At 43.7% G+C, this 14,122-nt stretch overlaps 2 protein-coding genes across 4 annotated transcripts in view; one reads left to right on the top strand and one right to left on the bottom strand.

Annotated features, from left to right (window-relative positions):
* Nucleotides 1-271: 271 nt before the first annotated feature.
* Nucleotides 272-14,006, bottom strand: LOC147023378 (betaine-homocysteine S-methyltransferase-like). Of its 3 annotated transcripts, none has more exons than XM_085888757.1 (8): nucleotides 13,738-14,006; nucleotides 12,657-12,724; nucleotides 12,376-12,548; nucleotides 11,127-11,230; nucleotides 9,771-9,932; nucleotides 6,533-6,738; nucleotides 5,817-5,893; nucleotides 272-525 (listed from the first exon to the last, which is right to left on the bottom strand). In XM_085888757.1, exons 1-8 carry the CDS (start codon nucleotides 13,816-13,818, stop codon nucleotides 449-451), a joined length of 948 nt encoding a protein of 315 aa, XP_085744883.1. In that variant the 5' UTR covers nucleotides 13,819-14,006; the 3' UTR covers nucleotides 272-448. The 3 variants fall into 3 exon arrangements, with proteins under 3 accessions (XP_085744883.1, XP_085744881.1, XP_085744882.1); XM_085888755.1 differs by lacking the exon at nucleotides 13,738-14,006 and adding an exon at nucleotides 13,066-13,633; XM_085888756.1 differs by lacking the exons at nucleotides 6,533-6,738; nucleotides 13,738-14,006 and adding an exon at nucleotides 13,066-13,682.
* The window catches only part of ERCC5 (ERCC excision repair 5, endonuclease), a 76,790-nt gene continuing 76,478 nt past the window's right edge, over nucleotides 13,811-14,122 (top strand). The window contains exon 1 of the mRNA XM_085888723.1: nucleotides 13,811-13,939. The gene's annotated coding sequence lies outside the window, so the exon portion shown is untranslated. The remainder of the gene's footprint in view (nucleotides 13,940-14,122) is intronic.

Below are 14,122 nucleotides of genomic sequence, written 5' to 3'. Positions count from 1 at the left end.
ACAAGTAAACCACATAAAAGGACTCCAGATTTATATGTTCCTGACACAAAGACAAACAATAACAAAAGTTTTTTTTAATCAACAGTCACAAACCCAGGAAGGTAGACTTCTAAAGTGGTAGACCCATCACTGCTTATGAGCTCTTGGCAGAGTACGGTAAGAGAACTGCCTCCCCTCGTTTAAATACATATGGATAACTTTTTGATTGCATTGTGAGGATGCCAACTACAGGAAGTGAGTTGGGCTCAGCCATGAATAAGTCAAATAATAATAACAAGCATAACTTTTTATTTTGCTCATTTTTTCAGCATAATGTACAATCATATATTAGTTTTTGGACAAAATATGGAATTTGCATAAACATAGGCCGTCGTGGTCATCGTGTGACACCATGTTTCATGGAAGGCAAGTGGGAAACGTGGTTGACTCAAGGTGGAACTTGTCGTGCTCAAGGTGCAGGTGCCAATGGCAGTAAAGTCTCCCGGAGGTCCCTGATGTCCTGGGGAGTTACACGACAGCATCCTCCTGCAAAACATTCAATTTATCTGTAAAAGAAAGCCCTGTTAAAAATGGGGGTCAAGGTGGGGGGGGGGGAGGAGGAGTGGGCAACATGCATACTGAGTATAACCACTAAGTTTCAATGCATTTTGCCAAAAAACAAACAATGTGCATAATTATACACACAGCAACTTTAGAAATCCAAATAAACGAGAAAGGGCACTCTGACGTCGACCGATATACCTCCGCCCACAATATTCGGTTAAATGAAAAAAAATTGTTCCAAGTTTGATTTAAATTCCTTCAGCTGTTCTCAAGTATCATTTTTTACCTGGCACGTCCTCTGACCTTTGACCTTGATGCATCTAATCGGTTCATTTATGCATCACAATATATACTTTCACCAAATTTGGTCAAAATCCCATCACAAGTTAGCGCAGTAACGGGATCTTGACCTCTTGCCCCAGACTCAAATCAGTTAATCTTTGCATCATTACACATACTTGTACCAAGTTCAATTAAGATCCCTTCAGCCGTTCTTAAGTTATCGTGGTAAGGAAAACTTATCACAGATGGACAAACCAAGAACATAATGCCTCCAGCAACGTCGTCAGCGGAGACATAAAAATAGTTGTCATGGAAACAGCAATTTGGCAATTTTCCAAAATTTGATCAATCAAGTGTTTTATATGATTGAACATTATGCATAATAAATTTTGCAATTGCGGCCTAATACGTATTTTACATGTTTTGGATGGCCTCAACCTTTGACCAAATAACACACGTACAAATAAGCTTTCCAGGTTTTAATTTTACATCTTAAAACCTTTTTAAAAGTACGGCAATAACAAAATCACAAAATGTCCCGGTGATGATAATGGTGGTGGAATTGTTGCCATGGAAACCGTTGACATGTCAAATCGACGATTCTGATTTTTGGTGAACCGATTCAGTGACCCAAGATGCAAATCATGTTCAAATTTCAAGTCAATTGGATGAAAATTAACAATTTTAGAAATTCAACTTTGAGGTCAAATTTTTTGACCTTCACCGCTTGAGAAAATGGCTGACCGAACGGGATCCCGTTTAAAATGCGGAAGCAATCAACTGACCACTGATTTTAAAGCACTGGTTGAATATAACGCAGCGACACAAACAGTAAGTCTCAACAATGACTGCCGAGTTATCTCAAAAAGTGTCAGGAAACATGACCTTGACAAGGGCAGCAGGAGTGCGTTAGCAGGTATGACAATTCATCAACTTGAACAAAAAAAGTAAAAATCTAAGTCAGAGTTAGCCATCCCAACTTCATAGAATGTTCCCATCGTTTCATGCTGAATGTGTTGTAATAATAGGCGATGCTTTCGGAAAGCAAACATATATTGAAGGACACTCAAGCTTACGGACATAAAAGGTACAGAGCAATTTGCAGTTGTCAGCCATGCCCCATGTGGTCCCTCATTCACACACAAACTACCGGCCCCACCTGCTGGTTGTGGCAACACTACTGGAACACCCTTGCACACCCAGAATACAACCAACACTTTTCAACTTATTTCGTCCAGAGGTTTAGGAGTGCATAGAATACAGAGCACAAATGTAAATTGACCATTTTGATTACACAAGGTTTCCATCCATACATATCTATATCTATCTCTATCTCTATCTCTCTCTCTCTCTCTTCCTCTCTCTCACAACCAGCAGCCACAGGCTGCAAGAATCATTGGTTGGGAGACGGCTATGCCGCTGATGGGGCATTCCATGTCAAGTGAACACACCCTCCCGACACTAATACCTTATTCTCTCCCCATGTGTTGGTCATTTATTCACTTGGGTGAAAAAACTCAAAATATCAACTTTTAGACCTGTGGGCCCATTTTAGGGGCCTCCCAAATTTGGCGCCCCTGGCTGCCCCAAATCTTCCAGAGGCCATATCATATGTTGTAGTGGTCCGATTTGGCTGATCTTGGTATCAAAATGCTCGTAAAAGCGAGATCTTTTGAATCGCGTAAAATAAAATCACTCCGAAACAGTAATTCAAAAATTTATAGTTTGGGGCACCCTTTGACCTTGGGCCCCCACTCCCCAGCCAAACCGATGGTCCCGATTTTTTTCGTGTGAGAATACCCCTTCATATACCCCAACACCTCAGCATAAATGAAAATGGGATCCCAATGGGTTCACGCATGTCAAAGATTTATGTTGGGGGACTCGGGTGCTGGACACACAATACATCGTCAAATCTCTATTATAATACCAAGCTTGCACACTAAAAACTCAGCTCGCCATCACACGATCCCTATGAAATTGCTGTGGCACTTAGCGGACATGCTGACAATGTTTGGGAAGTCTTGGCGTTCCATAGTACCACTTGCATTTTGCACAATGCGTATTTTTGTCATTCCCAGTGTACGGTCTGTCGTCTGCTACCAGCTATGTTGTACTGCTATCCCGTGCATGTGCACAGGTATCGCTAGTAAAACATTAGTTGGCAAAAAAATCTTGACTATAATATGCTCGTAAAAACTCTTACTCATACTAGTATCGCTTCCAGTCCCTGCATGTGCATGTGGAAAATTTATGTACAATATACTGATATAGTGTATTGGAAATATTGTGTTCAAATATTGTGCTATGTATTGTGGAGTATTGTGTGTTCAGCACCCGAGTCCCCCAACATAAATCTTTGCCATGCGTGAACCCATTGGGATCCCATTTTCATTTATGCTGAGGTGTTGGGGTATATGAAGGGGTATTCTCACACGAAAAAAATCGGGACCATCGGTTTGGCTGGGGAGCGGGGGCCCAAGGTCAAAGGGCACGCCAAACTATAACTTTTTAACCTCAGCCATCGAAGATCGGAGGTTACTGTTTTCACCCCTTTCTGTTTGTTTGTTTGTTTGTGAACAGTATTACGGAAAAACTCCGACGGATTTCGACAAGACTTGGTGGGGGGATTAGGTATGGTCCAAGGATCATGCCATTAGATTTTGGACTTGGTCCAAAATCCAATATGGCTGCTATGGTGGCCATTTTGAAAAAAAATAGAATTTTGTTTTTGCATTTCTACATGTTTTAAGTGATTTCCACCCCCCCCAAAAAAAATTTTTTGCAACCTTTTTCAACAAAATTTCGATTTTTTGGGGGGGGGATTTCTACATGTTATAAGTGATTTCCAACAAAACATGCCAAAATTATAATTGTGGCTGATTTTGGAACTTCAGGTCGATATACCCACGTAAAATCAATTTCTGTCTCAAAGAATCTAGTTATGACGAATGAATTGAGTTTGTAAAAGTAAAAGGGAAAGTTGCAAACTATAACTCTGAGCACTGTTGACGTCAAATTGAATGAATAGGATATCAGGTTCACTTGAGTGACCTAGTAGTATTGGCAGCGGAGGTTTTGCACTCTACAGAGTGCTCCCCCTCTAGTTGAATTACTGTACGAGTGATTTTACTTTACGCAAGATCTCGCTTTTACAAGCATTTTGACACCAAGATCTGCCAAATCGGACCACTACAACCTGTGATATGGCCTCTGGAAGATTGTGGGGGCAGCCGGGGGCACCCAAATTTGAGGGGCCTCTAAAATGAGCACCAATGGGCCCACAGGTCTAAAAGTTGGTATTTTGAGTTTTTTCACCCAAGTAAATAAATGACCAACATATGGGGAGAAAATGAGGTATGTGTCAGGAGGGTGTGTACACTTGACATGGAATGCCCCTGATGCAGTGTCCCCTTCCCAGTACACTGGTGCTCATTTTGCCGACGTTGGAAGGATGACAGGCTGAGTCAACCTCCTGGTGTATTTTAATTCAGCGGCCAACAGTGCTTGAACTCAGGACCCTAGGATCCCAAGCCACCACCCTAACAACTAAGCAAACACCAGGTTATCCATACATTTATATAATATTATAATACTATGTGTATATGTGAGAAAAGTTACATGCCCAGACCAGGAATCAAACCCACGTCCTCAGGAAAAACCGTACCGGTGCTCTGTGATCTGAGCTCTCTGGGCGACCCACATGCTGAATACGCAATGCTCCAACATATAGATACCACTCTCTCTCCCCTGCTGCTTCCGGGGCATTCGCTGCCAACCATCGGAGCAGCAAAGGCCTGTCACACGAGAGGGTCTTCCCCCCCCCCCGTGGGGGGCCAATTCCATGACTGCCATTACTCACCACAGGGGGGTAGAGTAACACAATTATAAATGAACAGGAAAGAGAGATATGTTCATGTGGGAAAAACCCTCTCGTGGTTTTTTCACACAAATACAAAAAGGGGGTCCTTACAAACCTAACAAGACTAAGTTCCCTCTGAGACTTGGATTTTGTGTACGCTCACAAACAGTGGTTTGCCTTGGATTGTATACTAACCTATGCCGTACCTCAAAAGTCCCTCAAACAATTGTTCTGGGACCAACAATATTCCCGATGTACATCAATGATGGGTTTTCTTCATTGGAAAATCCACTATCACTTTCCGGACGATACTTTGTGCAAGATAGTTTTGCATCACTCCACCAGGCAGGCTAAGGAAAAATTCCTCTCTGCCGATCTGGAGAAAATAAGCAACTGGTCATGTGTTTGAGCACATATTCTCACAAGATCCCATCACGACCAGCAGGCAAATCCCACAATTTATTTCTGTGCTCAACCTTTGCGAGAGATTTTCAATGCCCAATGATCTTGCAGTTTCTTTACTGGTCCTATTCTTGCCTTGTTCTTCCTATCCTCACCTCGTTCATCCTTGTCTTCTCCACCATTTCAGATCACACACATTATTCTGCCAGAAACACTTTCCTTTTTCCAACTCCCCAAGTCTAAACTTAAATCACCTCCAATCTTTCATACACCACTCCTCGCACCTGTGGAATTGTCTTCCCACCTCCATGAGATCGAGCTCTTCCCTCCAGGATTTCAAGTTTGCTGCCCACCACCACCTCATGGTCCTGTTTCCACCACTGAGCTTTACTGCACCCACTGAGACCCTGTTCTCACACCCTATTTCCTCTCCTTGTGCTGTGGTGCATTTGTGATCGTCTCACAGTTTTCCCTTTGCCTCATTTTATCTGTTGATCCAATTCCCCTTCTGCTCTTCCATGAGCCTCGTTCCCTGTATAAAAATAAAAAAACAATTTGATGACAAAAATAAAAATATATATAATTTATCACTTCTTTCAGAAAATGACAGCATAGACCAGTGAGACGAAATTCAACTCACGAGAAGATTTATTGGAGCATAAAGGTTTAACCATACCCTCCCGAATCTGTATCTTAGTGTTAACAAAAAGAGAAAACAAAGCCTCACCGATCCAAGTCGCGCCGAGATCCCGCCACTCCTTGCTGTACGATATCAAACTTCGGGAGCCCTTTCGTTCCATCAATCTGTTCCACAATGAGATAAATAAAAATACCGCATCTGCATTTACCCTTTACGAATTAGGTTCGTTCATATACAGCACTTGGCTGCGGGTTTGCACCATCTATTGCAGGGGTGCAGCGATGCTACCGACACAATGTACCCTGCTGGTTAGCCGGCAAGAGCTAGCCTACTCTTCGTGAAGGACACTGTGGGATCTTTAACGTCCACCAACTAATGCGGGCAAACGGGACGCCCAGTTTAATGTCCATCCAAGGGATGGCACACACATTGATGAATCACCCTGTCTGTGAAACACCAGGATGACAGTTTAGAGCAAGGTCGGGATTCGAACCCAGGTTAAACAGCGTAGAGGTGACCATTTACAATACAGTATTCCTGTTCCCATGTTTTCCAGTACTGTGAAGTGTTTTGAATTATAAGCAGAAAGTATGTTTTTGTTTCATGCACGGAACCCAGGTTTTTTGTTTTTTGCCTATACATAGCTGTCAGTTACCTATACATCGCCCAAATATAGGTATGCGTCAGGAGGACGTGTTGCATGCTTGGAACAAGATCGCCCGTACAGCGGGTACTCTGCTAGTATTCTTAAAATATCCTTCTTCCTTATATATTACCAAAGTCAGTGATTGATCAGTGCTCACCCCTGCTGGGGGCACCACACCTCCCCACTGTTTGGATAAACCACTCGCCGCCAGTGCTTGGGGGCATCAGCAAGCGCGTCGAGAAGTCCAGTGACCAGATGCGGTGAGCAACAGTTCACTCCGATGCCCAGCAGCTGTTCACCGCAAATGCGTCCCGAGTCTGCGGCCTGGAGAATCGGCTCCCCATGTGACGTGTGCATCGAGTCCTACCCTTGGGCAGAGATAATGTGCTTACGATGGCAGCACATTTTTTTTATACACTTACAATAAAATACATGAGCAGAGGCATACGGTGCCTTGTATCCAGAGGCAAAAGACGCTTTATAAATACAATTAATTATTATTATTATTATTATTACTAGTGCGGGCAAATACGTGCAGGCCTGTACGTGCGTGGCCATACATGCGGGCCCGTACATGCAAAAAAAAAGAAGAAGAATTGTGACGTCAATCGTGACGTCATTGGTTGGTAAATAAATGGCTATAGCTTGGGAACCACTTGTCCGATTAATATCAAACCTTGAAAAGGCACATCCACAGGTCCCCAGCAATATACCTGGCAGGTTTCAATGAGATCGGACCAGGGGTTGTCGAGAAACAGCGGTCACACACACACACACACACACACACACACACACACACACACACACACACACACACACACACACACACACACACACACACACACACACACACACACACACACACACACACACACACACACACACACACACACACACACTGCTGGAATTATAGATAGATTACACATTCAAGGCATAAAACATTTCGTATGAAAAACATATTTTCCCTTTAATAGCACATTTGGTTTTGAGTTGGAGGTCAAGAACAATCACAATGAAGATTTGCAATTTAGGAGTGCTTAACGCCCATTAAACATAACCCGATAATCTATACCATAAGCGAGATGTCTGTCTATCTGTCTGCCTGTCTGTCTGTGTGTATGTCACCATTTTTCTCAGACATGGCTAAACGGATCTTTGTCAAATGTTCAGAGGTTCACCAGTGAGTGTCGGGGAGTGTCTTAGGCTGATTGATTGATACGAGATCAAAACCAACGGTTTTAACCCAGCACTTGGATGTGGCTACCATGCTTCCTTCGACTCATAAAAGTCTTCTTCCTCTGACTCGCTCTGACTCCACTCAAAATCATTGCAAATATGTTATTCATGAGGTGAAGCACTCCTTTATCCAAGGGAAGTGTGACATATTCTCCTCTTCTTTCACCAATGGGTCTTTCTGGTCTTATCCAAAAGTATCTCCAACAACTTCTGTCATTCTACCTTTCCTTCACTTTTCCATTCCGATGATACTCTAGCCGTCTGTCCGACCGACAAAGCAACTCGTTTTAGTTCTGTTTTCTCCTCCAATTCAACATTGGATGACTCACATTCCAACACCCTATAATGCACCCCTTACAAATCCTACCTCTCTTCATGCAGTCAAAAAATAATCTCACAGCCTTCTCTCTGACCATCAGTATGGTTTTCACAAGGTGAGATCTACAGGTGATACCCTTTCCTATATTATGGATGTCTGGTCTTATTATCTGAGAGACTTTGGGGAATCCTTTATTGTAGCCCTTCATAGAGTGTGGCATCAGGTTCTGATCTCCAAGCTTCCCTTTTTCAGCTTTCCTCCTTCGCTCCGCTCTCTCATAGCGAGCTTTCTCTCCGGCTGTTCTACCTCTAATTATTGATGGTTCAACCTCTCCCTCCTTCCCTACCAACAGCGGTGTCTTGTCCTGTCTCCTACTCTTCCTTCTTTTTATCAATGATCTTCTTTCTTCAACAAATAACCAAATGCATTCTTCTGCTGAAAATGCAACATTACATTCCTCGACGTTTTTCACATCTGCTTAATCTTCTCTTGCTCGATCCACATCTCGTTCCATCACAACTACCTCTATAAATTCGGATTTGGACAGGATTTCTCAATGGGGCAAATGTAATCAAGTTCAGTTTAATGCTTCGAAAACTCAATTCCCCGCTATTTCTCTCTCTAAAAGATCCTCTCAATATTCCCATCTCCTCTGAAGGCTTTGCCATTTACCACTCAATACAGTAAACATACTTGGTATTACTGTCACACAAAATCTACCTTGGAAACCTCACATTGTACAAATAGCCTAAATCTGCCTTTATGAAACTAAGAGTCCTGTTCAGATGTAGAATATTCTTCTCATCTCAACAGTTGCTCTGATTATACAAAGGATTGATTTGTCCTTGTAGAGAGTACTGCTCTGACACCTGGGGAGGTTCTACCTTTACATATTTACTGCACAAATTCGAGAAGAAAGCAATCCCACGTATCAACGCTCGCAATTTGACCTCAAAACTCAACTCGCTTAAATTATGCCGTAATATTGGCTCTTTCCCTTTTCGATAGATATTACTTCGGTTTCTGCTCTCGAGGACTGGCTGCTTGTATACACATCCATTAGCTAGACCACAAAATACTCGGCAAGCCACAACGTCACATGGTTATTGCGTGGCCATTAGCAACTCAAGGGTGGGCTGTTATGATGTTTGTTTCTTTTCCTTTGAACACCACGAGGATCTGGAATTATTTACCTTCTCATGTACTTCCAAACATCTATAACCGCAGGTTTTCCAGTTCCTCAAAAACTCTTATATTATTTTTCCTTCTCTTCACTTCTCCATTTCTTCAGTTCTATTTTGTTTCATTCAAGGTCTGGCCTCTATGAGGATGATACAGTGCATGACCTGAGCCTTCAATTTTAGTATTAAAAATAAAAATAAAATGCTTGCAAAGTAGCAAATGCAGCTACTTTCATAGTCGTTCACCATCCCGTGCAATATAGAATCACAATCGTGTGCACCATGTTTGTTTCTAAGGAGTCAGGGTCTTGTCCAAAATGATTGTACCATAGCGGCAAATGAAGGTATAACCAAATACAATTTCCCTGAAATGGATGGTACGATACTCCCACCAAATGGTCTGTATGTGCATTGTCCCAAACAGACATGACAAAGTCATCCAAAAAGTTCCTTAGAGCGTTATATATACATGTTTATCATCGGCATACTAACACACACACACACACACACACACACACACACACACACACACACACACACACACACACACACACACACACACACACACACACACACACACACACGATTATTGGTCATTTAAAGGGCCAGTCTCGTTCTACACAAAAGGCAGGAGAAAAAAACTCGATGTGAGCTCACACCTTGCACGAAAAAGAGAGCCATGCACTGGCTTCTGGAAACTCACGCAGTAACCGAGCCATCGCCGCGGCCTCACGCTGAGAAGGAATCGTATCAAAGGCCAGAACATCAACCCCTGCTGCGAGCAAGGCCTCTACCTTAGGCCTTTGCCAAGCCATCAGCTCCTGCACCAAACACAATGAAAAGGTACTTGGAACAAGACAGAATGGATGAAATAGCATGAATGGAGTCATTAACCTGAAGTAAACAGTGAATGTTCATGCTTCAATGGTGTATGCCCTCATCTATACTCCGTTCTTCAGATCTTATCCCTACCCATATGTACCCACCACTAGTCGTCTCTCCCCCTCGACCAAATTGCCCAGCTGTACACCATCCACCTTTTCCATCTGACCAACTAATATCTGTACCTTATGCTCGAATCTCGATGCTGCCACCTCATCTCTCAATGTGAAATGGAAACCTCTCTCTCTCACAGGGTTGGCTGGAATTGCTCATCTGCTCCTTTTATTATTCTGAGACCGCATTAACAGACCTAACACTCATGCTGTTAGGTGGTGGTGTTGCTTGCTGTCTGAAAGCAGCTGCCTTAACTATAGGCCTTGCTCCCTCAATCCCTATCGAATGTCCGAATCCGTGTACCTCTCTGTAACAATGTTTTATATGCATGATCTACCAGTCTACCACCCCCATAATGATGATGACGATTCTGTGGCTGAAATTACTTTGTCAGCTCTGACTCTCACCCCAGCTAAGGCCATCCATGTCATTGACGTCTCATGACAGAAGGATGAATCTCAGGGTCTGTTTCTCACTTAGCATAGGTAGGTTGGTGGCAATGCAGTCTTTCTACTGACTGTGTTCTGGTCTAGCTTTCGTCGCCTTATCTCTCCACCCGACCCCTGCCCCTCCAAGTCTCACCATATCTCCCTCTGGTCTACGTTTGTTGTTTAATGCTTACTAACCTCTTCTCTCACATGTGGAACTGCTTTCTGATTCTGTCCTCTCATTCCCCTTCAGCCCACTCTTTTTGACTCCTTCACCCTTTGTTGTTCTGCTCTTCCATGAGCCTTAACCACAGAAATATTTTTAAAAATCTTTTATTCCGACTCATTTTCTTTCTTTCTCCTGTTCATATGCAAAACATTTTTAATGCTACTTTTTGCCTTTTGAGGTACAGACAGCCATGGGTAAATGGCACATGTACAAGTTCACTTCATTTCCTCGTTCTGCTAATTATTATACATTTCTAATTCTCATTCCTCTATCAGCTTTGACTGCACAAGTATAATAATGACAACGACGCATCCACAGTCAACAGCAATTTGCAAATGGAGCTGCAAATTGAGCACACGTACCTCCTCACTCATACCATCGACATAATTCCCCGTATATTCTGAGAAATCAAGCAGGAAAGCACCATAGGGACCCAGGGAGCCAGCCACTGTCGTCGGCCGTCTTTCTGTTTCACAGCAGAGTACAAACACAAAGCACCAAATGACAAACAACACAAGTATGACCGTTTTTACAGCCATTTTTCCCTGCTGTGCAGGGGTTTGGCTTTTTCTTGAGGCAATGTTTTATGGCCGGATGCCCTTCCTGACGCCAACCCTGGTCGCCTCTTACGACACACAGGGATATGGTACACCTATTCTAACCGGGGCATACACCGAGACCAGTACACTGGTACTCATTTCGCCGACCTCGGAAGGATGGCAGGCTGAGTCAACCCCCTGGTGTTAATTCAGCAGCCAACGGGGCTTAAACTCAGGACCCTGGGATCCCAAGCCGCCACCCTAACCACTAAGCCAACACCAGGCTTCAAACAACACAAGTATGAACAACATATTCAAAAGAGTTGTTGGGGCTGGCAGGATGACCAAGATACACACACACACACACACACACACACACACACACACACACACACACACACACACACACACACACACACACACACACACACACACACACACACACACACACCTCTGAGCTGTCTATCCCTGGGTTCGAATCTCAGCCCAGCTGCAAATTGTCAACCTGGTGTCTCGCAGGCAGGGTGAGGCATCAACGTGTACGCCGTCTCTCGGGTGGACGATAAACCGGGCCGTTTGCCAGCTTTAGTTAGTGGATGTTAACCCTTTGAACCCTAGTGGCCGTTTTACCAGCCACCATTCAAACCTCTATATACCCGAGCAGCCGTTTTACCAGCCGCTATTCAAGCCTCCATATACCTGAGTGGCCAGATTTATTTCCAGGGAGCCCAGAGTGGAGGAGCCGAAAGTCCAAGGAACTCAGGGTTCAAAGGGTTAAAGATCCCACGGTGTCCTATGTGTAAAGGAGGTGAGCTATCACCAGCACCCTGATCAAATTACAAATTTCTGCTCTAACCTACAGAGGGCACTGCATCAGCTGCGGTCCCACCCGAAGAAGATTGTTGCTCGAGAACATTCCGATTTTCTAGCTTCTTCAAATTCTTTATGACTGTTGCAACGCTTACACGAGATGTAGAACATCCGACATTTTTCGAATGCTTTTTCTGAGTTCAATACTCGGTGATCAACTTGGCAACGTCGTTTCATTTTTAAAGCGCACAGAGTTTTATACCTGAACGTTTCTGCGTGGCTTGGTACTCGCTAACAGCCTCTTTGGCCAGGTGAACACCTCGCTGTAACAGCATGGTCGACTCCTCTACTCCCAGTCCTAGTTGCTGCACAAAGCCCTGAATGCTGGCTTGGTAAGTGGCCGTGGAGATCACATCGGCGCCACATCGCAGAAACCTGAGGGCACAGGGAAGCAAGAAATATTGCGGAATCCATCACAGTCCAATTATACAGTTAGTTGGTAGTTGGAATGCCAACAGGGAGGGGGGGGTAGTCGTAGCATACCTTAGGTGGGCTTGTTTCACAGCCTCTGGGTTCGTTTTCAGCAGCCCCGAACCCCAAAGAGCATCACCCTGTTGAGAAGGCACGAGTTCAGATACCAAGCAAAGACCACGAAACAACTCCACCGCCTTTACACACGTTCACTTAGTCCTTACATTGGATCAATAATAATAATAATAATCTGGCCTTGTATCCCATGACCTGAGCTCCAAATTACAATCTAATGTGGCTTTAAACACATTTTCTGAGCAATCACGACATGATGTGGCAATTCAAACCAGATATTTACAACTGGAACACTGAAGCCCCCTGTTACATCTCGCCATTTAAATAACACCAGGTGGGTTGACTCAGTCGGTGGGATCCTTGTGAAGTCGGCAAAACGAGCACCAGCTCACTGATAACAACGAACCATTCGAGTATCCTGCGTCAAGAGTGGCGACCGGTCCAGGAATGTGCCCCCCGAGCCAAGGAAAAACGGCCTCGGTCGCCCTTTGGGTCTCAAGACGTGAGGGAGTGGAACTTCTTCTTCTTCTTCGTGAACTTCTTCTTCTTCGTGTACTTCTTCTTCTTCTTGTACTTCTTCTTCTTCTTCATGTACTTCTTCTTCTTCTTGTACTTCTTCTTCTTCTTCATGTACTTCTTCTTCTTCTTCATGTACTTCTTCTTCTTCTTCATGTACTTCTTCTTCTTCTTCATGTACTTCTTCTTCTTCTTGTACTTCTTCTTCTTCTTCTTCTTCTTCATCATTAACCTGACCCTGGGTACCCGAAGCACGAATACAAAATTTTATGTTGGAGGGTGAGTCGGCCAAGCAGTTTCCCATTTAATAAGGAACGGACACAACAGGTGCACAGACGTTATCCTTATCTTAATTAGGTGACCCTGAAAGTCCTGCAGTTGATGTAGTCTTCGAGAACCAAGAGGTCCCCTCACCTTCGACCGATTTAATAAATAAATAATCAGCAGCATTCAAAAAGTGTCAACGTTCAATTCGACATAAACAGGAGCATAATTAATCAAAATGCAGAAAGAAAAATCCATTCGACGCGTGGAGGTAAATTTAAAGGCCCACGTCACGTGCCTGCAATTGATAACCATTCGCTTCCAAATCGGTACAAAGTCCTCCATCGAGAATTCTGACGTCATCGCGGGATGTGCACATCGTGGTAGTCTCTCCTCTCTCCTCGAGCGTCTCACAGCCGACCGACGCGCGGCGCTTTGACGCGGATTTCAGGTTCCCACTAAACTCGAACGTCTCACTGCACTTCAGGTACAAACCGAAGGTATAAACAACATTTCAATATCATTAAATAAAATGTACCTTGTATCGCCATTACAACCATTATTCTGATGTTCAATACTGATGAAACAGCACTGCGTCAATTTTTTTTCGATTCGTACATACACCGCCCAATTTGTTATAAACCGAACATTCGTTCTACAATTGCATAAAAACTACTGTTGTA

This window comes from Eptatretus burgeri, chromosome 7 (assembly GCF_056783735.1).
Source record: "Eptatretus burgeri isolate ZD-2024b chromosome 7, Ebu_testis_v1, whole genome shotgun sequence".
In the NCBI taxonomy this organism is placed as follows: Eukaryota; Metazoa; Chordata; class Myxini; order Myxiniformes; family Myxinidae; genus Eptatretus; species Eptatretus burgeri.
The sequence above is the reverse complement of the archived record's forward strand: the minus strand, read 5'-3'. Positions and strand labels throughout refer to the sequence as shown.